Here is a 27,373-nt window from a genome sequence, read left to right on the forward strand (position 1 = left end):
TTATAGTTTAATCTTCACAATAAATAAACAAAAAATGACCTGTTTGATAGAACCAGCTCTGGGCTATAGATACATGGCTCCTTTGCAGTGTTCTGCTTTGTGACTAGCCATGTGAACTTCAGCGAGCCACCTTACTTCTCTGTGCTTCTATAAAATGAGCTGGATCACAGGAATTCATTGTTCCTCTAACAAGTTTAAGAACATTAAACTAGATAAGTATCTCCTTTAATTACTTTACGTCCAACTCTTGGATGTCAGAAGAATATCAAGGAGAAAGTGAGAATGAGCAACTATTGATCGTAGATTATTAGAGCTTAAATAAGTCTTTGTATACATCTTGTCCAATACTTTACCTTCAAAAAGAGGAAACTAAGGCACAGAAATGTGAATTTAGTAACCTAAGAGCAGAGTGATAGCTCTAGGTCTCTTGATGGTTTGCTTGATTCTGTTTCTAAGTTACTTCTTAGTCCTCCCAAATGCATAGCTTTATTTTCATCGGGAAGTCCTTTTTGTATTCATCAGGATTCAGTTGTTGTTTTTATTCCTATAGCTCTTTGATATTTAACTAGTTATTAAAAACTTAGAAAGCATGGGACCAGCAAGGCAGAGTACAGTAGTGTTTCAGGAAATAGAAGTAATATTTAAATAGTACCTTTTCATCACCTCTTCCTACCTAGATAGCTATCATCCCTTAGGCAAAAAGCTACTGTTGAGAAGAAAACTATTATAGAAATTTAGATGTTAACATGTTAATTATCTTTGTGAAGAGAGTGCTGCGAGAGGAGATATGTGAAATGATCAATTCATACCTACATAAAGAAACATGATTTATTGGAGGTAGTTATTTGCCAAAGAATCTGAAAGGTTATATTACATTTTAGGAAAGAATAATCACATAAATCTGTATAATTTAGCTAGTAGTGTTCCCAAAAGCAAGTCTGAAAAAATAGTTGTAAAGAGAACTTACAGTTGATTTAGGTCTATAAACTACAAGATGAGCTGATGTACATGAGTGTTCTTGAAGTTTTCTGTACCTTTTAAAATATGTCCTTTCCCTGAACTTCTGTTTAGAAATGGCCCAACAAGGAAAGGAAGGTAGTTAATGTGATCTGAGGATTTTAATATCGTAAGACAGAGTTGGCACATGAGGATGGATACAATTTTTAACACTATACAACTTTCCTTATCTCAGGAGAAATTGCTAAATTTGGGGTAACATTTTTACATTAAAAACTCACTCTTCTTTAAAGGTACTGCTTTTTGCTTAAGTCATAAAATTTCTCAATAAGGATGAGTCTTCTATATTCTCTAAAAACACTTCCATGTGGCAAATATAATAAAGACTATAGAAAATAATTCTCATTGGATTAAAGTTATTTGGAAACAGAAAAACTAGTTAAATAGTCGTATTCGGGGAGAAGTTTCCTACCACTTCATTGGCAGTAGGTTTTACATGTCTTTGATAGTGAGGTGGACTCTAGCACTTAAAGGTTACCCTCTATAGTATTAGAAAAAGAAAAGGAGAAGATTGATTTAACATTCTTTAAAAAAAAAAAAGTAAATAAAACTGCACATGGGTGCCAAAATAATAGAGAAAGGATCCATTTTCTCAACTATAAAAATCATCAAGTTATCAAAGTACAGTGATTACTATTTCATCAAATACATACATATAAAGATGAATATGTGTGTGCATGTATGTACATATAGTATATATACATTATATATGTAGTGGATTCACTCCCCATCCCTTACTTACTCCAGTCCCAACACAAGATCCAAAACTTGAAATTGGTAGAAAGAAAATTAGGATCAAGAAAATGATTTATAAAGGAGTCTATACCTTATTCCCTTTATGCCCTTCACTATTAAGTACATAATAGGCATCCTTTTTGAAACTGATAGACTTTAAACTCAAACCAAATATACATTTGGAGTTAGGTAATATCTGGAATCATAGCACAAGATATTTTTGTATTATATTTAGTACTTGTCAATGTAAGCTCCTCACTGTTGACATCTACTTGAAAAATCCATGTACCTTGGTATTGAGCAAAGGGCATTGGATGGAGTTAACAACAGAATAGAAGGGAGTTTCAAATTTTCTTCTGAAATAGTACAATGAGATTGAAAGGAGTTTCAGAAGAGGACACAAATGTTCATTGAACATCTGCTGGGAGTAATATACATATGCTGTTTCATTTAATATTTATAACAATCTTAGGAAATTTTTCTCATCATCATTTCACATATAAGGAAACTGAGACTCTAACAGGTCTAAAGTCAAAAGTTGTAACTCATATAAAGGTGAAGCAAGTTTGGTTACTATAAATTCCAAAGCTAAGCAGAAGTCCCACAAATTCTAGTCAAGCACCTGGAGGCAAGAAGTAGAAATCAACAGAAAAGTTGAAATGACTGAAGCTAGAACTGAGCAGCAAGATTTTATTTTGCCATTGGGTATAGCATGCAAATGTATAAAGGAATAGGCCCATGTTTTCACGTGTGTGTTATATTTTAAAGATGTCCACCAGTAACTGTTTCTTGGCACAATGTAAGTTACCAGAATGTGTTTACAAGCCATTTTTTGAATTGCATAATTCTTTTAGAAATGAGAATAATAAGGAATACTCAAATAATTCCTTTCAGCCTTTAAAATGATCAAAATGGAAAAATACTCCTACGTATATTTTTAAAGTAAGAGATTGGCTAAAGAATATAGTTCATTTGATACACCTGGGTGGCTCAGCACCTGAGCGTCTTCCTTTGGCTTAGGGCATGATCCTAGGTCCTGGGATCAAGACCCACATTGGGCTCCCTACTGGGAGTCTGCTTCTCCCTCTGCCTACATCCCTGCCTCTCTCTGAGTCTCTCATGAATAAATAAATAAAATCTTTAAGAAAAAAAAGACTATAGTTCATTCATAAAATTCATTTGCTAGAACTAGGCATTTATTTTTCTGTGTATAAACTAAAAGTTGAGATGGGAACTGCTTACCCTCTTTTCCTTGATTTAAAAGGGGAAGGAAGGATGGATAGATAGATGATGATAGATGATAGATGATAGATAGATAGATAATAGATAGATAATGACTTCGGATACTAATTAAGAAAATCTATTCTGATTTTAATTTCATTTCACCAGAAACAAAGGTGTGGATTTCATACCAACATTCAGTGTTCCTTTAACACCAACTAAAGCCACTCTGTAAAATCTTCTATTAAAAAGAGAGACTATATTTTTCTTCTAGCTAACAAATAGAGCTCTACATTCTTCCTATCTGTAAAATGAGTTATAATAGTACTCTTGAGATATAGGAAAACTCCTCCATCTATGTCATAATATTATTAGGTAGTTTTGGTCGTTTTAAAATATGTTCATAAATTGTTTTATACTGCTCTCTTCAAAAGGTGGGTCATAATGCCCCTCTCCTTAGTATGAGCTAGATGTAATAACTCGTTATATAACAAATAGAATAAGGTAGAAATGATGGCATATGACTTATGAGACTGTCTTAAAAGGCATCATGGTTTCCTTCTTACTCTATGCCTTGGATCGCTCGTTCTGGGGGAAGCCAAATGCCACACTATGATATACTCAAGCAGCCATATGGAAAGGCCAACAAGATGAGGTACTGATTCCTCCAAACAGCCACCAGCAAAGAGCAGAAACCCCTGCCGGATAGTAGGAAGAGGGAATTTGAAAACAGATAACTAATACAGTAGCAAAGTTATACAATGGATAAGAAAGTACTTGAAGATAAGAATGATGCACACTATAATTTGTTCATTTTTATATTCCATCATAAAAACTACCTACTTCTCAGTTGACACTTGCAAGTACTATTTAAACAATCTGTCATCTTGGCCTGTTTTTTTTTTTTTTTTCCTGCCTTACAGTTTGTTCACACCTCTGTTTAGAACCACCTCAAACTGTCTGATGAAACCTAATGAGGGGACCCGCCTCTCCCATCATTAACAGATCACAGCATAACCCTGCAGGACTCTCCCCCATCACCTAGTGTCAGGAGACCTCAGTGCCGCTCACCAAAAAGCAGTCCCACTTTGATCTGATGTGAGTGTTTTTCCCAACAAAGGTGCGCTGCATTAGATACAGTGTTAAGTCTGTATGTTGCCAATGGGCTGTATGTAGCCAAGAAGTTCTTTTTTGTTATTAATCCAATTTTCACATTAAGGACTAAATGACTGACTCTCAACTCTAGATACTGCTTACGCTGGAGGAGACTAGTCTAGATTACACCGTCAGGGCTAGATTGAGACACTAACTCTGTGGGCAAGATGTGGTTTAATATCTTAGAGCAATTCGGGCTCGACACTGGCAAACGTGGCAGTTACACGAATAAAGTGTATCTCTGAGGAAAACGTTCAGCTTTGAGGAACAGAAAACCCTACCATAGTGGCTTAAACAAGTGTGGGGCTTATGATTCCCCACAGCAAGAAGTCCAAATATAGGCAGTCCAGTGCTGATGCGGTGACCCAAGAATGTCTCTGATGAATCAGGCTCCATGCCTTTGCCTGCTCCAGCATTCTTAAGATGTGCTTTTTGTCCTATGATGGAAGGACAGCTGCTAATTCAGCAGACACCATGTCCCAGCTTCCAGCAGGGAGAGAACAAAGGACAAAACTTGCTCCTTGCAAGGCCTTGCTAACTCTCCTCCCCCTTGCCCCACCAAAAAGAAAACCCTCTTCAGGCATTTCTCACTACAATGCACTGGTCGGAACTGGATCCCACAACCACCCTAACTACAGGGGAGGCTGAGAATTCAAATATGTAAGCTTTGCAGTCTCCACAGAAAAGTACATCAAAAAAGAAATTGGTTGAAATGGGGGTAAGACCATCTAACCCTTAGAAGGGAACCTAACCCACGCTCACATACACACACATATTTTAAAAGATTAATTCACTCAGCAACACTTTTTCCATTGAAGGAGCTTAGGAAGAGAAGGTTTTGGCGCAGTCCTGGGTGGGGGTGCTTGACAGTGCTTAATATCACCAGCACTGAAAGTAATAAATGTTATCCCTCTTTTCTATCATGAATATGAATGACGCTCTGAAGGCTGAAAGCAACCTAAGAATTTACGTGAGAAATGAGGCATGAAACATTTTTGAAAATATATTAGCCCAAAGTCTGTATTACTGCATATTTTATACCCTTTTCAATATGCTACAAAAGGTCTGAGCCATCAACTGAATGCTGCCAGAAAAGAACAAATAAGAACAAGGATACAAAAATAAATGCTGGAGTCAAGTTACCCCAAGATGTTCTTTATGGTCGGTATAATGATCACAGTACCAGGCAGTTGGCTTTGCTTCAAGCTCTCCCCCAGCGGCAATTGTCCTGCAAGGTGGGTTCTCCAGCAGGTTTCTTCCAGGACAAGTAGTCAGAAATATTCATGGCACTAAGCCGGTATTGGAGAGAGAATCCCATAAACACTTCCCACCCCTACCCCCTGCTATGTGGTTCCTTGCATTTTCTTCTATGCCTGAGATCTTTCCTCTTATTTTGAAAACATGAAGGAAACATATCTAGTTGAGAATTTCCTGATTGGTAATTCAGTTAATGTTTACATTTTGTATTATGAATGTTTTTATCACCCAAAATATATTTTGCAGACACAGTCCTGTGATACTTATAATTATGAATATATTTTACATCCTATGAACTTTATCCCATGTTAATGATATTCAGTAGAATAGCCAGCCATATGAAAATATTTACCCTGTTGAGATATTATTCATCATTTTAATCCTTTCTACTTTTACATGATTTTAAAAAGTTCCACAATGAATATCAATCATTCTCACAATATGAAATAAAAACTAACTTTTCTGTGAGGCTACTGTCTTCCCAGACCAGACCAGATATGAGCCAAGTTTGGGCTTGTAAAATGGAATTACATGGAGCACCATATCTGTAGACAGTGCCCATCAACTGTCTGGATGCCATAGTCTCATAGTTTTTGTACTTAGCATCATCAGTTCACTCATAAATAGGGAGAGGGGGAGGGAGAATCCTAAGCAGCAAGGAGCCCATGGGCGGCTCCATCTCATGACCCTGAGGTCATGACCTGAGCCAAAATCAAGAGTCGGGTGCTTAACTGACTTAGCCACCCTGGTGCCCCCTAGTCCCCTCATTGTCATACATACAGTTCCCACACCACAACTGGAGAAACATGGCTCTGTTGAGTCATTTGCTCCCATGATGAGAGGTGCACTCTATGCCAAAGTCCATTCTTACAGATACCGCCCATAAGCCAGTCTGCCTCTTCATACCAGACAGTGGTTCCCTCTCTGCCTCATCTTTCAAAGGGTAAAGTGCTCTTACTTTTCATCAGTCACAAGGAGTTAATAGGTTAATAATTTGCATGACACTTCTTAATAATATTTCATTACACAATTCTGTCATACAGAAAAAGTGTTTCCTAAGTAGTTAAGTTCAATTGAATGCCCTTCGTGTATAAGAGAGACATTAAAGATAGATAAGACCAACCTGCACTCCCAAATGAAGATTTCTAGATTAGATATCTCCTGCTTGTCTGTCACTGTTTATGAATTCCCCAAACTGATCTTCAATGATAAACTACATAGTACAAGTGAATGGTTACTATTCTAGAAGGATCATTTCTTAGCCAATGAAAATGCCAGAAAGATTGGCGTAGTAAAGATTTACCTTTAACCCTTTTCTTCTAAGAAGGTTAACATCTCAGATATGGTTCAATTTTTCTCCTAAAAACCTAAAGAAGGACTTCTTTTGGCACAGCACATGTCTGGGGAGCTCTTACTGTAAATCGGCCGTCATTTTTCCCCTGGCTATCAGACAATGTTTCACTTACATGCTATATCTGAGGCCTCATCTAAATTTAGGAGAATGAGACTGCATATTTCAGAAATAATTGGCCAGCTGTGCTCATGAAAGTGTCATCAAGCCCTTGCAAAGAGTAAAAGGAGGAGGAATGGGAGGGAGAAGAGAAGAGAGGAGCCTCAGGGACAGGGGCAGTTGAATTTTTTTAAAGCATCTGCTGAATGCCAGCCATGAAACTAAGTGCTTTAATAAAGTATCTCACTTAATCTCTCATGCCAGCCATGTGATAAAGGTTCTTATAGACCGATTTTTCAGATCGTGAAAACTGAGGTAGAGAGAGAGATTATGTAAATTACCCCAAATCACGGAGGTACTAAGGGCCAAACTAAGATTTAGAGCTCTGTTGCCAGAGCTCTCCACTATGCCCTGCAGGAGAACTCACTGGTTGAAGGCACTCACACCATGTGCTCAGCTCCCTCAGGAGTGCACTACTATTGCTCTGGCGGCCTCAGAACAGCCCCAACAGAGAAACTGTGGCTGATCACAAGTTATGGTCCACTGTCTAATCCATTGGAAGGCCTCTGACAGCCTCAGAAATCAGGCTGGATTTAGGAATGTGAGCTGCCTTTCCTCACCAAATAGCCCCTCATGGTTCAGATACTGTGTTCTGTCTTCCTGTTGATCAGGCTACTGCCCCAAGGAAGGCCAGTTCTAAATTTTCTAATAAAACTACCAGAATGATTAAAGAGAATCCCATGGCTGTCAGAAAAAATATCAAAAATTAGTATGATGCTTGAGTTGGCCCTATTGACTCATATACTATTTTTCATTACAGGGTGAATAGCAACTATTTGGCTGTTAATTAATGTTATGTTATTATTATTAGGGAGGCCCAAGGTTCAGACATTCTTAATTACCTGAACTCCTGGGCTAATTAATGCAATTTATAATAGTATATGTTTTTATATCAAATGTAAAAACACGAGGGGCGTGCCCCTCATTGAAGGTTGTCAGATAGTTCTAAGCACTTAACATAGGTCTTGTCAGAGAAAATCCCAGGACATTAATTTAACAGGCTCAGAGTTACTTATCAAAAGGCTGTAGAACATAATGTTTTGCATAATCAAAATGGTTTATTAATTCAAGTCATCATTTGATTTTTTCACTTATATTCCAATTCACAGAGATGTAAGCATATCAATTACAAAACAACCTACAATATCTAAATGCAAAATAGCTACAAGACTAAGTATTGTACACTACATCTAGAATATTACAGAGCTCAATAAAAAGATGATTTTCACAAAACACCACGCCAAGTGTTGAGTATTCACATTACCTGACAGGAAATGCCTTGTGTTTTTTTTTTCCTTGAAAAGTATGTATTTTATTACTCAAAAGAAAATCATCTTCAGTTAGATCTATGAAAAGAGATTAATGTCATATGTAGATTATCAGAAATTACAGGATTTAAGAGTTAAAGTGCCACTTAATACACATTATTTTCATTAATCTATTAAAGTACTGTATTGTATTGCCTAGATTACAAATCTTTACTTTCTTAAAGATATGTTATTCTCACAAGAAACAGATCAAAATAAAATATAAATTTAATGAAATAAAAATGAAGAATGCCATTGGCCAGCTGAGTATCTGAGCAAGGCATGGAACCTCTCTGGGACTCAGTTTCCCCTCTCAGTAATGAAAGAGTAGCATACGAGCTACAAAAGCCATGTCTAACTCCCAAACGTTATGATTCCATGATGTTATCACCTCAGCTGATTCTGTAAAACTAAGTTCTCCCCCCTGGACATTTTGAGCTTCATTGGCTTATGTCTTCTCAACATGGATTATTTAGGTTGAAATTGTTCTAGGCGTGCTTTAGTAAAAGGCTTGGAATATGGCATCCATTTGCTTGCAGCTACATGAAATCTTTCGAAAAGTAGTAGCATTTCCCTTGCAGTCATTGGAAAAGGGTTTCCATTTATGTAAATCTGAAATGTACATGTGCTAAAAGAGGACAGAATTTTAAGGTTCACTTAATCCAAGCCCTTTAGTTTACAGGCGAGGATACTGAGCCTGCAGATATCACTGGGCCACCAAGCCTGAAGGCTTTACTTGTAATCACTACTTTAGTTTCCTGCTATTTGTCAGTCTCAGATTCTACAGGGGGTGAGGTGTGAGGGGTTGCGGGCAAGGCCTACCCTCCATGCACAGTGAAATACAGAGGGGATTTTTCCTGCAAATCTCTATTTTAGCAATAGTGAAAAGATATTTTAAATTCACAGCTCAGTCTTAGAGTTATTTATATCATTAACAATATTTAAAATCAGAGTAATCACACAAGATTCCGGAAAATACTTAAATTTTAAAATAAGCTGGTTTTGCGATCTGACTCTGGGCAACTAGATCTTGCATTACAGGGTCAGGATGCAAGAAGCAGTTTGTGCAACCATTTTTGTTTAAGTTTTTGTATTTAGGAGAAAAATTCTCATCTCTGTTCCTTCATTCCTCATCTCTTCCCTTTTTTGATTCCTTTACCATGAAATTTGGAGAACACCCTTTGGGTAGAGGAAAAGAACAGTAAAGTGGTCACCTGTGCTCTAGAATCTGGAAGCAGCTGAGCATATGCACCATGCTTTACATCACTTAAATAGCAATGCAAATTATAAAATGAGTGATTCGAATGCTACTATGGGGAGAGAGCACTATGACTCAGGCTGCTCCTGGGAGAGGTATGACCCCAGAGGAAGCTAGAAGAGTGGATATAGTTTGGTAAGGGAGAAGAAAAGGAAAAATAAAAATACAGCGGCAATGTGACAAACACTAGCCTACTGTGTGGAATAAGTGGAATACATTTAATGAAGTGTAGAGATTGATATTGGTCAAATGACAATTCTGAAGATAGCGTTGGGGGACGTAGGGCTGGAAGGGTGAATAAAGTGAAATTTTAAGGGCACATGAGTACCAGGTAGAGGGATTTGGACATAACCTACTAGACTAGTGTTGCAAATATAAATATATCTGCAGGATAAAAGCAACTTAACTAAATGCAGTCAAATAAGCAACTTAACTAAATGAGGTGATTTTGTCAGGGAGGTAATAGAAGATTTGTGGTGAGTGATGGGTCACCATTGCTAAAAGGGCAGTCATTGCTCTCATCTTTTCCCAACCAAAATCACCTCAGACTTTGAGCCCAGGATTGTTGGTTTCCCTCATCGTTTTCAGGAAACTATGAATATATTGATATTAATGTAAAATTTCCTGATTTTTAAAGTATCTTATAGTCCAAGGAAGCTTTTTCTCAGAATAAATTAGGTTACAGAGCTACCAGTATGTGGCCTCTGCTGTAGAAAATGGAGGACCTTCCAGAGTCTTGGAGTAAGGAAGAGACATCAGAAAAATGGTATTTTATGGAGAGTAGCTGATTATTTTGTGGTCTTATACATTTTTACTTATTTGTAATCTCCTAAATATTGTCCAATGAGAGATTATTTGTAAAAACAGAAGCAATTTGGTCTTAAGTAGCAACAGAGTTGCAATAGTTGAATTAGGCAATATGCAGTTGTGCTTTCCATAGATGGCCACAGAAATCTCTCTCACACCACATGTTCTGCAATGTGAACTTGGCATGCCTCCATCCAGAAATAGAGTTCAATTCTCCTCTTATTGAACTGAGCTGATCTTAGTAACTCACTTGTCACAGGACAATGAAGTGGAAATGATGCTTTGTGACCCCCCAACACTAGGTCAGAAGAAGCCTTACAGTTTCTGTCTTGATCATTTGGGATGCTCACTCTCCAGACACTTCCCCCCACGATATGCGAAGCTCCCTCTTGTGTTTCTTTCTCTTGCAACCCAGCCCTTGGCATAGGAAGGAGCTCACATCACTTGGAGAGGGCACATACTGGTCTCCAGTTGAAAGTCTCCACTGAGCCCAGCCTGCAAGTTATCCCAGAACAGGTGCCAAATACCTACATGAAAAGGTCTCTAGATGATTCAAGCCACCAGATATTTAAGTCCTCCCAGTCAATAAAGGCTTTCCAGAAGAAGCCTCAGATACCATGAAGCACTGCCCTGAATGAATTCTTGGCCCACAAAATCCACGAGCCTGACAAAATATTTGATTCCATTAAATTTGAGGGTGATTTGTTTGCAGCAACAAGATGATCGGAACGTTCATGCACTGCATAAGTGAGTCACAAATGACAGTGTACATAGGAATGCACCATTCCACATAAACATTCAGATTCCAACTGCCCCTCAGATTAGGTACAAGAGCAATATTTCTAATCAGCTTTTAAGTTATTCTAATGAAGATAACTTCTGACCATACTCAGGTAACTATAATCCTAGGAAGAACTCCTACAGAACTAAAGGGAGATTCATTTGTACAAAACACTAGGAGGCTGAGTGTTATCACTCAATTCAGAAAGCCCTCCTTGGAAGAGGCCCACTCAAACGCAGCCTTTGCTCAGGGAGTTTATTTCCACATGATAAGCAGATATTCAGGTGTGAAATAGGGCTTCTCCTGGTTACTCTTCATGCAACTCAGTCTAACTAGAGTTGAATTACATGGTCTTGGGAAACAATCTTTAAATTAGACTGTGGTCCCTGAAAATTAAACAAATAGTAAATACATTTGTGACTTTATATATTTGCCATCCTGAAAGTGAGGGTATCAAGCCAAAAAAGAAAGAGAATTCATAATGTCTGGAAAAACCAAACCAAAATATTTATATGCTTACTCTGAAGAGGCTTGCCAAGTAATAGCGACTAGAATTCAGCAAAGAAGATTTCACACCAATGGCAATTCAAATGCTAAACTGGGAAGCCCTCACAGCATCTCTCCTCCAGTGGGATTTTTGATAATGAATCTCATCAAAATCTATGTAAGGAGTACTTATTTTTAAAATAATTTGACAGCAGTATGGGTAAAATTAATATTCCCTTCAATACTAACCATGTTTATTGGCCTTATTCAGCCCCTTACTTCCTTTACTAACAGGCCAATTTTGTGTGTGTGTGTGTGTGTGTGTGTGTGTGTATTTTCTGTTTTATGGAATAGTCTGGCATGGTCACACTGTTCGAAAAATCTCTAAGCAGGTTTTGTTACCTTTTGATAATTTTTTGAAATTTTTGTTTTGCTTTTATTCTTGAACTTTCTGATAAAATATAAAAACTTTGTTCCTGATATTATCTTTACATAAATAAAACTTGATTTTAGGTAAACTCCTATTCACATATTTCAAAGTTTGTTGTTTTTAGGTTTAATTTGCTTTCTTCATAAAAGGAAGGCCAAAATAGGGGCACCTGGGTGGCTCAGTCAGTTGAGCCTCGGCCTTGGTTGGGCTCAGGTCATGATCCCAGGACCCCTGATCAGTGAGTAGCCTGCTTCTCCCTCTCCCTCAGTGGCTGCTGCTCCCCCTGCTTATGCTCTGCCTCTTTCTCTCTCTCAAATAAATAAATAAAATCTTAAAAAAGAAAAAAGCAAATGACAAAAAATTAAGGCCAAAATAAATTTTGAAATCTTAAAATTGGCTTTAATTTAATGTAATGAATATTATGAATATTCGCCTGTTTATGGTGCTAAAAATACAATTAATATGAGTTACAGGCTAATTTCCCTTGCTACCTAAACTGTATCAGAGCTTCAGTCATAAAGTCCTGAGCACTTAATTTATCCCGAATTTATTTTACAGATGTAGTCTCTTTTAACAGCACAGATGGAGGTTTTGATAAAACTCTTCTTAGAAGAAGGAAATGGGAAATGGACTAGATAAACTGAAAATATTATGCTCCTGGCATTCAACTTATTCTGATAAATTTTGTCTTAACTGACATAACATAGTCATGTCATCGAGCTATGAGAATATCTTTATGGATTAAAACACCAGGCATAAATCCTTGATGAACATAACCTGTGGATACTCCTTCCATGGGGTCTCAGTACTCTTTAGGCCTGAAATGCTATTAATATGTGTCATGTAGAAATACTATTTTGAAACAGAAATGGAGAAAAATGGCTATTTATTTATTTATTTGTTTGTTTTTGGTTTTTGAGTTTGTAACAGATTCTTTGGGAGTTAGTACCACTCCTACCATTTAATTCCCTATACATTCCTTCTGTTTTATTGAGGCTGTCTTTAAAATTTCATCATTCGTGTTCAATAAAATAATGGGCTCTGGTGATATTGATGAGGCACCTTCAGGTCTTCCTCTCCCTAAACTTGACAGACTGCCTATCCTCAGACACAGTAAACCTCTTTTAAGTAATTATGCAATTAACGGTTGAAAAGTAGTGTTTAAAATGAGAAAGAAATATTATGGGTTGATGGGTAGGGCACTAATTGCCTAGAAATACTCTGAGCTTTCCAAATGAAGCTACTCCACCCATAAAATTCAAGTCCACAACATGTGGTCCTCCCTTCGCCACGAATTTCTCCCTTCAATTTACAATGACACCGACAGGCTTGGTCTCAGGCCATCAACTCTTCCTCGCACAGCATTAATCCCTAGGAAATGTCCTGTGACTCAGCTGCTACTGCTGGAATGCCAGCTGAAATTTTAGATACACGCACACACACAAATACACACACAAATATGTGGTAGCTCAAGAATCAGAAATACCCAAAGCTGAGAAGTTTCTTTAAAGGCTTTCTTTTTTCTTCTCTGACAAAGAACACATCACTAATCAGAAACACCTCACTGTAAGCCAAGATTTTTTGGCTATACAGTTTAAAAAAAAAATCAGAGAAAGTAGTTTTAGCAAATTGAATTCTTAAGGAAACTTATGACAAAATTTGTAAGTTAAAATAATCTATAGTACAATTATAACTTCTTCATCCATAGATCAATATATGATAAGCTAAAAATCAAATGTGTTTATTAAAGGGATAGAGGGCAGAAGATGTAGATGAATGTTTGACTAATCTACAGAGTGTGAATGAGGATAGCTAGCATCCGTGAGGTAGAGAGTCCAGTCAAAACATGATATTATTAAAACATTTCCTATGTTGTAATTAAAAGAAAATATCTAAATCTCAATATGCTTTACCTATTTACTTATAATAGAGAAAATTATGTTTAAGAATTCAGTTAAAATTATTCACTGAAATGTTACATAATCTCAAACAAATCCGAAATATTTCAAAATAAATTATTTTCATAAGTAATTACTTTGTAAATTACTTATTTAATTAAGAGCACTCTTAAACAAAAGGTAAAATTTGTTTCAAAATTCCTATAATCAAATCACTAAACTAATGATAAAAATGCATTATAATTCCCTTTGTCTCAAGATATTAAAATATTTTTAAAAATTATAAACTCTTAAATAATCAATAACTAACACAATCAATTATTTCATGTTCCAATAACATTAGAGGAAGCATACCAAGTAGATCAACTTTTTATGCTGCTATTCATCTTTGTGAATTCTTAAGACTTAGTGTTTTACTCACTCCCAAAGTTAACTGATTTTAACTTTGAAGTCATTTATTATTATTTAATTTTTCTATACCTGGCTACTAATTTTCACTTCCTGGAAATTTTTAGATTATGAAATGATATAATTTTGTATTAATAATCAAGGTTATTCTTTTATATTTTTAAGAAAAACTTAAATGTTTGAACAACTACTAATATATTGATGTTATTTTAGAGGATTTTTCTATGTGCTGATTTTTAATACATTTTAAAATTCTTATAGACATTAAAGACTTTCAAATATTATTTGCAATTGATTCTTTGCTTCAATAGTCAACCTAAATTTTTTTTTTTTTTTTTACTTTTGGCTAAGGTAGTCCCTTTATTTGTAAATGCACATGCCATGAGACCACAGATTTTATTTATTATTTTAATTTTATTTAAATTAAATTAATTAACATGTAGTGTATTATTGGTTTCAGAGGTAGAGGTCAGTGATTAATCAGTCTTATATAATATCCAATGTTCACTACATCACATACCCTCCATCACCCAGTTACCCCGTCCCCCTGCTTTCATCCCCTCTAGCGACCCCCAGTTTGTTTCTGATGATGTTTTAAAAATTTATATTTAAATAAAATTAACATATAATGTATTATTGGTAAAAAGCATTTGACAAAGTACAGCATCCCTTCTTGATTAAAACGCTTCACAGTGTGGGGATAGAGGGAATATACGTCAATATCATAAAAACCATGTACAAAATGTCCACAATAAATGTGTTCTCAATGGGGAAAAATTGAGATCTTTTCCCCTAAGATCAGGAACATGACAGGTATGTCCATTCTCATCACTGTTCAACATAGTACTAGAAGTCCCACCCTCAGTAATCAGACAACAAAAAGAAATAAAAGGCATCTGAATTGGCAAAGAAGAAGTCAAACTCTCACTCTTTGTAGATGACATGGTACTCCATTTGGAAAACCCAAAAGACTCCAAAATTGCTAGAACTAATAGAGGAACTCAGCAAAATGGTAGAATATAAAATCAACACACAGAAATCAGTTGCATTTCTATACACTAACAATGAGACAGAAGAAAAAGATATTAAGGAGTCAATCCCATTTACAATTGCACCCCAAACCATAAGATAAGTAGGAATAAACCTAATTACAGAGGCAAAAGATCTGTAGTCAGAAAACTATAGACACACTCGTGAAAGAAACTGAAGAAAACACAAAGAAATGGAAAAATGTTCCATGCTCATGGATTAGAAGAATATTGTTAAAAAGTCTATGCTACCTAGAGCAATCTATACATTCAATGCAATCCTATCAAAATACCATCAACTTATTTCACAAAGTTGGAACAAATAATCCTAAAATTTGTATGGAACCAGAAAAGACCCTGAATAGCCAAAAGAACATGGAAAAAGAAAACCAAAATGGTTGGCATCACAATCCTAGACTTCAAGCTCTATCACAAAGCTGTGATCATCAAGACAGTATGGTACTGGCACAAAAACAGACACATAGAGCAATGGAACAGAATAGAGAACACAGAAAAGGACCCTCAACTCTATGGTCAACTAATCTTCTACAAAGCAGGATAGAATATCCAATGGAAAAAAGATAGTCTCTTCAATAAGTGGTGTTGGGAAAATTGGACAGCCACATGCAGAAGAATGAAATTGGACCATTTCCTTAAACCATACACAAAAACAGACTCAAAATGGATGAAAGTCCTAATGTGAGACACGAATCCATCAAAATCCTAGAGGAGAACACAGGCAGCAGCCTCTTTGACCTCGGCAACAGCAACTTCTTGCTAGACACATCTCCAAAGGCAAGGGAAACAAAGGCAAGAATGAACTATTGGGACTTCATCAAGATAAAATGCTTTTGCACAGCAAAGGAAACAGTTAACATGTGACATATCAGATAAAAGGCTAGAATCCAAGATCTATAAAGAACTTATTAAACTCAACACCCAAGGAACAAATAGTCCAATCAAGAAATGGACAAAAGATATGAGCAGACATTTATCCAAAGAAGACATACAAACAGCCAACAGACAAATGAAAAAAAAAATGCTCGACATCACTTGGCACACCACTTGGCAAGGATGCAGAGAAAGGGGAACCCTTGTACACCACGGACAAGAATGCAAGCTGGTATATAAGTTCCTCAAAAAGTTGAAAATAGAGCTACTCTACAACCCAGCAATGGCACTACAGGGTATTTACCCCAAGGATACAAATGTAGTGATCCAAAGGGGCACCTGCACCCCAATGCTCATAGCAGCAATGTCCACAGTAGCCAAACTATGGGAAGAGCCCATATGTCCATCAACAGATGAATGGATAAAGAAGATGTGGTAGATATATACAATAGAATATGACTCAGCCATCAAAAAATGAAATCTTGCCATTTGCAACGATGTGGATAGAACTTGAGGATATTATGCTAAGTGAAATATGTCAATCAGAGAGAGAATTATCATAGATCTCACTCATAGGTGGAATTTAAGAAACAAAACAGAGGATCATGGAGGAAAAAATGAAACAAGATGAAATCAGAAAGTGAGACAAACCATAAGAGACCCTTAATCATAGGAAACAAACTGGGGGTCGCTGGAGGGGGCTTTGGGGTAACTGAGTAACAGTCAACCTAGATTCCACTTCCTTTCTATACATCTATGTGTATTTGTACACACCAATACATGGTATATATCCTATTAATAATATATACTTCCTATTCTAGTTTTTTTTCTTTAGATTTTACTTATTCACAAGAGACACACACAGAGGCAGAGACACAGGCAGAGGGAGAAGCAGGCTCCATGCAGGGAGCCCGATGTGGGATTCGATCTCAGGACTCCAGGATCAGGACCTTAGCCGAAGGCAGAGGCTTACCTGCTGAGCCACCCAGGTGTCCCTGTTTTTTTTTTTTTCCCCTGTTTAAGTAGACCACAATGCCCTGCTTATTTTAAAAGAGAAAGAGATAAAGTTGTCTTACCTGCCCTTTAAACTACTTTGGGAAAATGCTAAGTCAGCTGAACTAAATTTAGCAATTACCTTTTAGCTGACAGTGTCTTCTGATGTGGGAATCATTCTCAGCCTTGCCGGGTTCCTGCCAGATTGTGTCGTTCACTGTTTTCCTTTCTAAAATATAGTAGAGCATTGGTTAGCAGAAATATGTCCAGTAAGTGTAAGAAATATAAAATCAAAACAAGATCAGCACAGAGTTCTAACTTGGTAAGTGATAATCAGAGAGCTCTGCGGTCCATCCTGGAGAGTGTAGTCCCTGACGCAAAACCCCAAGCGTCCTGTGGGCTCCCATTTATTTCTATGAACTACATAAGCACCCAAGCATTTGTGGTAGGATGCTGCAATTGAAATACCTGTTGATAGTTTATGATTACATTGTTCTTGGAAGTATTTTTCCTGAGTTAACCTTTATGATTTTAGGCTTAGTTCAAGTGCTTCCACCCTCCACATTCCTCATCATTTGTAACTAAATGATCACACGTACGGAGAGAAAAATGAGTTGTGATAGTTTCAAGAAACTCTCAAATCTGAGTGGGAGAACAATGACTTGCTCGCCCTTGTCCTCACACCACCTAGAGCAGAACCTGGACATGTGGTGAAGAACAGAACTACACTAAAATGAAGAAATTAAAAAAAAAATTTTTTTTAAATTAAAAAAAAATAAAATGAAGAAATTAGAATCCCTTCTAACCTCCTTACCAAAGAGGATCATTCCACATGTTGTATCATCATATTGATAAAGGAAGATTGAGATTACACATCCAAAGCATCACATGGAAACAAAGCATGCCTGTGTTGGGTTTTTTTTTTTTCAAGATTTTATTTATTTACTCATGAGAGACACACACAGAGAGAGAGAGAGAGAGAGAGAGAGAGAGAGAGAGGCAGAAGCAGGCTTCATGCAGGGAGCCCGATGTGGGACTCGATCCCCAGTCTCCAGGATCACACCCTGGACTGAAGGCAGCGCTAAACCGCTGAGCCACCTGGGCTGCCCACCTATGTTGTTTTTAAAGTCAGTATTTACTCTCATATTTGACTAAAGGAAGGCAGTCAAGCATCAAGAATTATATTAAGATGGAAACATCTATAGCCTTGTGTGTACAAATTGCATAGCAGGCTATGTGAATAAGTGTATACGGAAAATATAACTTTGTCTTACTTCCTTTTACTTAAGATTATGCATTATTTAAATCAGGGCTGATATTCAAAATATTTAACAACTAGCTGCCCACAAGGCCTTAACTAGTGAGATAGTACATAGTCCCTGTGGCTGCTGCCACCTGAAGAATATCAGACCTAATTAAAATGAAGACACTCTTGGAAGATGCATCCATTGTGATCATCACCTTGGTCTGAATGAGCTTTCAGATCCTACTCAGGAGACTGGTTTTTGAAAAGATGACGAAAGGAGTTTGAGCATCCAACTCCTAAATTCTGCTGGAGAGAAAAGGCACGCACGAGTTTGACAAACTGCATTAAAAAATAAATTACTGCCTCTGTCCCTGGGTGGTTCAGTTGGTTAAGTGTCAGCCTTCCACTGAGGTGTTGATTTTGGGATCATGGGATCAAGCCCTGCATTGGGCTCCCTGCTCAGTGGGGAGTCTGCTTCTTCCTCTCCCTCTGCCCCTCCCCCCCATTTGTGCATGCGTGCTCTATCTCTTTCAAATAAATAAACAAAATCTTAAAAAAAATAAATTATTGTTTGAATAATCCAGATGTTTACCACTGTGACTATTTTATAATTAGTGGCACTATATTCTATAAGAGGAAAGACATCCATTAATTTCTAAAAGTAATAGATATTTACTTCAGAATTAAATGCAAATCAAGTCAATTGCCTTTATTATAACTACTATACTGTAATCACAGAAACTAAAGAAAAGATCTGGTGTTTGAAATGCTTAGAAGAATCTTTTGTAATACAACCATTTTTTAATTTCTTTTTTATTCACTGCTGGTTTCATGTATCTGAAAGATACCGAAGAGGTCACCTTGACCATGGTCAGCCAAGCTAAAGTTGGGAAGCCGGAAGATAATCAGCCAATAAACCATCAAAGAGAATTATATTTTTAATGTAAAAGGAAATTATTCTGAATAAATCAATGATTTCTTTGTCTTAGCCATTTACAGTTAGAATGGAACCACCTTCCTTTTAAAAAAATTTCTTCTATAGAATTCAAAGACAATTCAATTTGACTTTCATTAATCACTTATTGTTGCTGTATGGAAATGGCAGAAGAAAAGAAGTTTCAGAGAAACAGAACATATTATCTGCATGAGTAATCTTATGAATTACTAACCAAATCTTTTGTTTTCAGACAGAGATCTCCGGATTGACCTAGAGGAATAAAAGGAACAGATATTTAAGTCTACATCTAGTAAATAATATTTTTAATTAAACAGAAATTAGATTACCTAAACATGCTTGTAATATGTTTCAGAGCAGACATAAATTCTACCTATAACGAAGGTCTATATATAGCCCTGAATTTTCCTGACCCTATATGGCAAGGATAATCTTGGCCTGGAAATTTCCAAGCAATATAGAGAAATTTCCACGCAACATTTATAAACCACCCCCACACACAAAGTGAGCCATTTTTACATGAATGTATCTCAAGATAATCAATAAATAGTTAATGTGGAAAAGCTCTTTTTGGAATAATTCTGTTCAATAAATACAGAAAGAATGATTGAATATAATCACATACAATCCCTAATGAAACAATAGATCTGGGCAATAATCAACAAATGCCGTTAAAAACTTTTCATTGGAAGGCTGAAGGGCAACTTCGTGCTGAATGGATCAGCCTGATGCCATCTGAACCCACTAAGCAAGTTCACAGTCATAAGCATAGAAGACAACCAGATATACAGGTTTCCAAAGTAATGCAACAGGAAGCGTATAGTCACTGATGACCTACTTTTAAAATATATACACATATATCAAACTTAAACATTATCTAGCCTCGAGATCTAACTACAAAATTTACAGAAGCATAGAGGATAGAACATTTTTTTTTAAGAAAAATACCACAAACGATGCAATCAGCAAAATTCCTCAGAACAAACAATCCAGTTTCTTCAGCAAATTAATGGAGAAGGACCTATGAATTAAGAAATGTGAACTGAATGCATTGCAATGGTCCTGTTTGGATCACGATTCAAATTAACTATAAAAAAAAAAAGCACTTGAGGCTATTAGAAAAATTTTAACAGTGACTATATATTTGGTCATATTATACAACTTTTCTTATGTTGTTCTAGTGCAGTGGTGGTAATGTGCTTATGCTTTTTAAAAAAAATACAGTGCTTGCTTTTTAACAATATATATCAAAGCATGAAATTATGTATCTGGGATCTACTCTTAAAAAAATAGTGGGAGTTGGAGGGCTGGGGAGTCAAGTGGGTAGAAATGAAATGAGATAGACTATAGGTTGATACCTGTTCAAGCTTGGTGATATGAGTTCACTATTATCTCCTCCTTTATATATAATTGAAAATTTCCATAATAAAATGTCCAAAACAGAGACGGAAGATAGGACTATGCTGACGCTATCATGATAATTATTTTATGCACTAGGTGAACACATGCGTGTCCTGTACATATAATTAACTTTGTTTGTAACTTGAGTGTTTTCCACTGTTTAATATTCTTGGTACTCATTAAATTAATGCCAAGTTCACCTTTTCTTAAGCTCAGGGTTGTAAGAAAAAAAATCTGCATATATAATTTTTGTCTTTACCATTTTATTTGCGTTTGCTTTTTTCCTTGTTAGTGCAAGTGCTTAGGACACCTCTTGGCAAAGAGTTAGTGTTCCAAAACTATTTATAGTATTGTAAGGTAAGGTAGGTGCAGAAGAGCACGAGATGTTATTCCCTTCAGGGGAGTGGTGGACAAAAGAATCAAGGAAGCCAAGATTCTTCAATTTTATTTTAATGTTTTGGAATCTGAGGAACATGGTAACTGAGTTTGAAAAATCCTGATTCAGTCAGTATCTGGTACTTTTCCCTCTCATTCCTTCCACTCAATATTTTGGCATCCTCTGATCTAGAGAAGCATCAATCATAAGCCAATAGCTCTAATTTCATTTAACTGTTTTATTTGGAATTGGTGAGTTCCTTATCTGTAGATAGAATGAACCGTGACATAGAGCAGTTTTTAAGATTGAGATGAGCCCTGTCAAAAACCTCTTCTTTACTCCAGGTCAGGCTTAAAATGACACTACTGTAAAGAGTCAACTGTGGCTTAAACTACCCTTGCCTGCCAGGTGCTCTAAGCTGTTCCTCATCCAATTAAGTACTATGGGTGTATTTTATATCCTTACTGGGAGAAAGCTTTGAACAGGAAAGGTAGGGGATCCCTGGGTGGCTCAGCGGTTTAGCGCCTGCCTTTGGCCCAGGGCATGATCCTGGAGTCCTGGGATTGAGTCCCACATCAGGCTCCCTGCATAGTGCCTGCTTCTCCCTCTGCCTGTGTCTCTGCCTCTCTCTCTCTCTCTCATGAATAAATAATAAAAAAAATAAAATCTTTGAACAGGAAATGTAGGAAAGGATATGAAAGCACAGAACGCCTTGGGAGCAGGAAAGGAAGACTGTCCAGAAAGGCTACAACCAAAGAGAACTTCATGTATTAACAATTTGGTCTCAGACCATTCCAGAGTGCAAGAAAGCTATTCTGTATCGTCAGTAACCAATCTGGAAATTTCCTCATAAACCAACCTCCGGCCCCTGTGTATTTCCAGCTTGTTAGTTAAAATCCCATTACCTTATGCAACATGTGTGTGCCACATCCTCTGGCAGCTTGATGAGCTATATGTAAAGCCAAGCCTGACCTAAATAACCGAAATCTCTTTACAAACACATTTTTATTTGGATTAGAAGAACCCTTCAGAAGATTAATAGGCCACTGATAGAAGCATGTCTTTGAGTAGGCTCCCACTTTAATCTGAACCTCATTGAAACACATGTTTCTTCTTCTGGAAATTTAATTTTCACATCCCTGTGTACAGAAATGTCACAACACAGGTTTCCTATGCATCAGCATAAACGGATAAATGGTAGCAGAGTAAAACATATCTAGATTTGTACATGACAATTTTTTAAACAGCGCTTTGACAGGAAAACCACTAAAATATTCCATTCGACCTTACAGAACTAACAGAATGTAAAGTTTTCAAAGTAAACTTGACTTACTTTCTTTTTGGTTGTGCATCCTCAAAATTAGAAACTTCCTGAAAAATAAAATACAGAAGAAAATAAAATAATACTACTCTAAGAAATCAGAAGGAAAATTCACGTATGGTACATCTTTGAGTGTGATCCAAATGTATCATTTCCCCCTTCCTAATAAACTGACTGGTGTTTCCCCCTTGTATTTTGGTACGATGTCATAGAATCTCAGTTCAATTTTTTTTTCTTTATTCTTTGTAACTTTGAGAGATGTAGAGTGCTTTCTTTATGAACTAGGGCTTATATCTTATTCCAAGCCCTGGTCAGTTAATAGAGCAAGTCTTTGAAATAAAAAACATGCAATTAAATCCTCATAACTTCAAGTTTTCATTCCCTATCAACCCACCAACGCCAAGGGGGGAGATACACACCAGAGTATGCTAATTACATCACACAGTACTTTCCTTTGAGAAAGTTTAAACTATCACAATGCCTCGAGTATGTTGAAATACACCTGTGATTCATCTGGCCTTTCTCTTCAGAGTAACTGAATGTTGTGCAAAATCCCTAATACTTTTCGGGGAAGAATATGTCGCCACATCTTTCACCATCATTGAAAGAGCTTAAACTGCTCGCTGGCACCTTTAAGAACACTTAAGATTTTCCTGTTATTCGTCTTCTCCTTCATTCAAAACCATTTACATTTTTGATGCTCGGGGTACTTTTTGATTATCTACTATATCATAGGCAACAGACCATGTTGTAGAGAGGTTTGATTGGTGTGGTAGGGATTTGTGTAGTAAAGACTATTGGAACCAATATTCCAGATGGGGGGAAAATAGAAATGCAAAGGTGGGGAAGAATATAAATGAAAATCAGAAAAAGGAAAATTGGTTGATAGTATTAGTCTAAGCACTGCCAAATCCAGGATAACTTTTCCCCTACAAAGTAACTCAAGGGACCCTTTCTCTAACCCTTGTTATGTTTTTGTCAAGATTGAACTCTCAAGGACAATTTAAATTACGTATTTCAAGCTGGTGAGTAGAGTGTCACTGAAAATTCCAGATGCTGACACACTCCATCCCTGAACTTGAGGAACAGTTTTTGCCCAGTTAAGATACCTATGGGTCACCCACGGGACAATGTCTAAACAGGTGGGAGTGGGGGTAAATACTTGAGAATCATGAAGCAAACCCTGAGGTGAGGTGACATATCAGCACATACCACTCCTTCAATTCTCTATGCTTTATCACCATGTGTCCTAAAAAGAACCCAACTCTATCCATGGTCTTTTTGTGAAATTCCTTCAGTATTGGTCTGGATGTCTCCACACCTCAGCCTAGAAGCCAACTGTGTTCCTTTCACCACCATCAGCAACCATACCAGCTTTGTGAGGGTCATCGGGAAAGAGGATGGCCATACATCTTTGTAGTTATATTTTCCTATCACATATATTTGGAATTTAGCTGGGAAGGAACAAGTTCCATGTTCACATAATCTATAAAATCTGGGCCAAATATGTCTCAGTAGTCAGAATTTACTGTTTTGAGTCTAAAGAATTTGTTGTATAGGGTTAGATAAATTTCTTCAGATTGCAAATCTCATAGTCTTCTAAATAGATTCTCCCTATTTTGAGTATAGAGAAAGAGGTGTCTGGTCTAGAGTATAAAAGGTCAACTTGCAATATGAAAGATAGGAAACATTAGATAATGTCTGTATTTTTAATCATACAAGCCACAGTACTTTTGAATTAACTTATATCAGTAATCCATGATCTTGGTTTCTGTTTTACATGGTAAAGTTTATTTTGTGCTGTATGAAAAATGTTACCAAAGAGATTAATTCCAGAGGACTCACAAAACTTGTGTGCAATGGAGCTTTAAGTGTTTGAGTCTGGGATGAGGGGTGTATTATTCAAACACAGTCTTCTGCCTCACTTAGGTGAAGCCTTGGCTAAGTAGGCGTTGGGCTCCGACAAAACTGTTCAAATACATGTGACTGCTGATTATGGTAAAAGAGATACAGTTAGCTCTGGGCTGAGGTATAGAGACATTCGGATCAAGACCAGGGACAAAGATTGGTTATTTTTAGGGTATATTTTGTCACAACATTTTCTAGGGACTATCTACTTTGTTCTGCTTTCCTGGAATCCAGGTTAGCCATTTTTACTTGTAATGAATCACTTTGGTTTGGGAATGTTGTATTACAGAGTTCTCTTATAATGGATACTTTCGAAAAAGATTTTGAAGGGTGCCTGGCTGGCTCAGTAGGAAAAGTACTGATCTTTGAGTTGTGAGTTCAAGCCCCATGTTGCATGTGTAGATTATTTAAATAAATACAACTTGAAAAAGAAAAAGAACAGGATTTTGGGTTAAAACTTCTTTTAATCCCTATTAAGATATAAGAAGTAATGTAGCTTTCCTTTGGCAACCTGCTTCCTCTAAGATGGCAGAGAGAGTCAAGCACATTAAATGTGAGACTGAAGTGTGATTATGTGAGGGGAAGAGATTACTCAAACAGGGCAACAGCTACTTAATTAATAATACGTCTGTTCCCTGGATGTTGCCTAGTGGTAGATTACTACTGAACTGGTTAAGCAATTTTTAGTACTCCTTGTACCAGGCTCAAGGCAGCTGCTTTCCATTCTGACTTCTGCTTACATAAGCAGACTGTTATGTATTGAGTTCAGACCCTGTATTCCTAGAGGAGCAAGTCAAAGAAAGACTAGATGCAGCTTTATTTTTAGAACTACATCTGTGTGTGTATGTGTGTGTGTGTGTGTGTTACTCTGAACTCCAAAAAGAAGATACCATTTCAGCGAGTCGATGAAATGATTCTATCTAGTCCATTAATTTGACACTTGCCATAAATACTAGGCAAAACTTGCTCCTGTTAGCCTTCGTTTCATTATCCCCTAAATCAAGCACTAATCATTAGTCTTACCTTTCATTCACTAGGGAGTTTGTGGCTTAATTTAATTTTTACCCCTGGCAATTGTTAGGAAAATAAAAAATGAAATGTAGGCAAATTATTACAAATGGGCCGGCAGAAACTAAAGAATATGTCCAACATGTGTTATTATTCAAGGCTATGAGAGTAGGCTGTAGGAGTAAAGCATTTTCACATAACTGCAACAAGGTCATATAAGGTCAAATTTAAAAAACAATTGAAAATGAAAAAAGAGAAGAGGACACTTAGAAGAGATTTGGGATACCAAATGCCATATTTCTATTCTCATGCAGTGGTTACGGTTGGCTGTCCTTTGGGGTTGAGTCTAATATGTGTCTGTTTCTTGCATTATTGGTTTTTAAATCTTACTTTCAAATCACAAAGTCAAAAAGGAAAAATGAAGTGAATAGGTCAGGGATTGTTGTTGCCTAACTAATGGAAATGTGAAAGGTGTTTCTGCACCAGAGAAAATTGATTGGCAGTAAGTGATGGTGTAAATCCCACAGTGAACTTTTAAGACTACAGAGATCTGACCTTTGATTTGCAGATGAATAAACTGAGATCCCAAATGGTAAATTGACTTGTCTAGGGTCATGCATATAGTGCTCTACTTTGATTAAATGTTAGTCACTTTTTCATTCTAATATATTCTTTTGGAATTATATAATTCACTCATTCATACATTCATAGTTCAATAAATATTTATTGAGCATGTGCTATGTTTCAGACACTGTTTTAGATGCAAAGAAGAATTACAAGTGGTACTTCTCTCGGGTATTCAACCATCAACGACTGCTAATTTCAGGCTCCTGTTGGAGTCCATGATTTTCCTAACTTTGAAGATTAAATGTGCTAGCCTTTGTAAAATCCTTACACAATGCCAAACACTTTGAAGATACTTATGATGTTATTTTTCATTAAATTAATTATTTATTATTAGTTACATCGAATTTTAATATTGAAGCAAGAGTTGAGCATAAATACAAATACACACACATATATGTGTATGCATACATATAACTTCTCATTAAAATAAGTTAAACCAATTTCTATTTTGTCCAACTGATTCTCTTGAGAGAAGGAGGATGATTCACTTGCATAACTGAAATGGTTTTACTAATATTAAAATACAGCAATTCCAAGAATGCCACATCCAAACTGAATGAGCCTATTTCTGGACATTTCTTAGGTTCCTATGCTTCAGTAAAGTTCCTGCAGATGTTCAAAAAAAGTTAATTTAATGGAAGTTCCTTTAAAAAAAAGTCTCATAGACATCTGGCAAAGAATTATGATGCTTCAAAGTTATTAAAATAGAGTAGTTTTGCAGTACACCTAAAGCCACCAGAGAGAGTGTAACACACACACACACACACACACACACACACACACAAGCTCTGTTCTCAGAGAGGAAGTTTGTGTGACTGGATAACAAACTATCACCCCTGTAAAGGAGTCCTACCGCCCGTGGACTTCTACCTCGCCTCTACGTCTTCCTGCAAATGTGTGTAGAAAAATCTCATGATGGAAAGGTCTCCTAAGTTCTCAAAGAGATCACACAGCAAAGAGGAATATTCGTGAATGTAGCTAGTCTGAACCCAATTGTTAAAGCAGGTTGCTAAGAATGATACGGCTTTAAATCACATTGCTTTTCTATTCCTTGATTTAACATATTTGCAGAATAATAATGGCAGAACACTCATGTACTATCAAGCACAATTCTTAATGCTTTATATATAGTAGTTCACCTAATCTTTACAGCACTCCTATGAGGTGGATACTATTATAATGGAAGATACTATAAATGAGGATACTCCATTTACAGATGGGTAAACTGAGGCACAGAGCAGTTGAGATTCTTGCCTAAGGTCACATAATTAATATGTGGTGAAACTGGTATTTTATGCCTGTCTTAACCATTACACAATGCTACTTCTATACTTGACTGCACAGATACA

The 27,373-nt window shown here is 36.6% G+C and overlaps 1 protein-coding gene across 1 annotated transcript in view; it reads right to left on the reverse strand.

The window, feature by feature from the left end:
• Positions 1-27,373, reverse strand: part of SAMSN1 (SAM domain, SH3 domain and nuclear localization signals 1) — a 139,989-nt gene that overhangs the window by 93,000 nt on the left and 19,616 nt on the right. Inside the window, 6 exon segments of the mRNA XM_055313826.1 lie at positions 1,430-1,498; positions 4,638-4,657; positions 8,185-8,241; positions 17,325-17,411; positions 19,598-19,635; positions 22,494-22,531. Of these exon segments, the coding sequence (XP_055169801.1) occupies positions 1,430-1,498; positions 4,638-4,657; positions 8,185-8,241; positions 17,325-17,411; positions 19,598-19,635; positions 22,494-22,531 (309 nt within the window).

Source organism: Nyctereutes procyonoides, unplaced genomic scaffold (genome assembly GCF_905146905.1).
Source record: "Nyctereutes procyonoides isolate TBG_1078 unplaced genomic scaffold, NYPRO_anot_genome, whole genome shotgun sequence".
NCBI classification, from domain to species: Eukaryota; Metazoa; Chordata; class Mammalia; order Carnivora; family Canidae; genus Nyctereutes; species Nyctereutes procyonoides.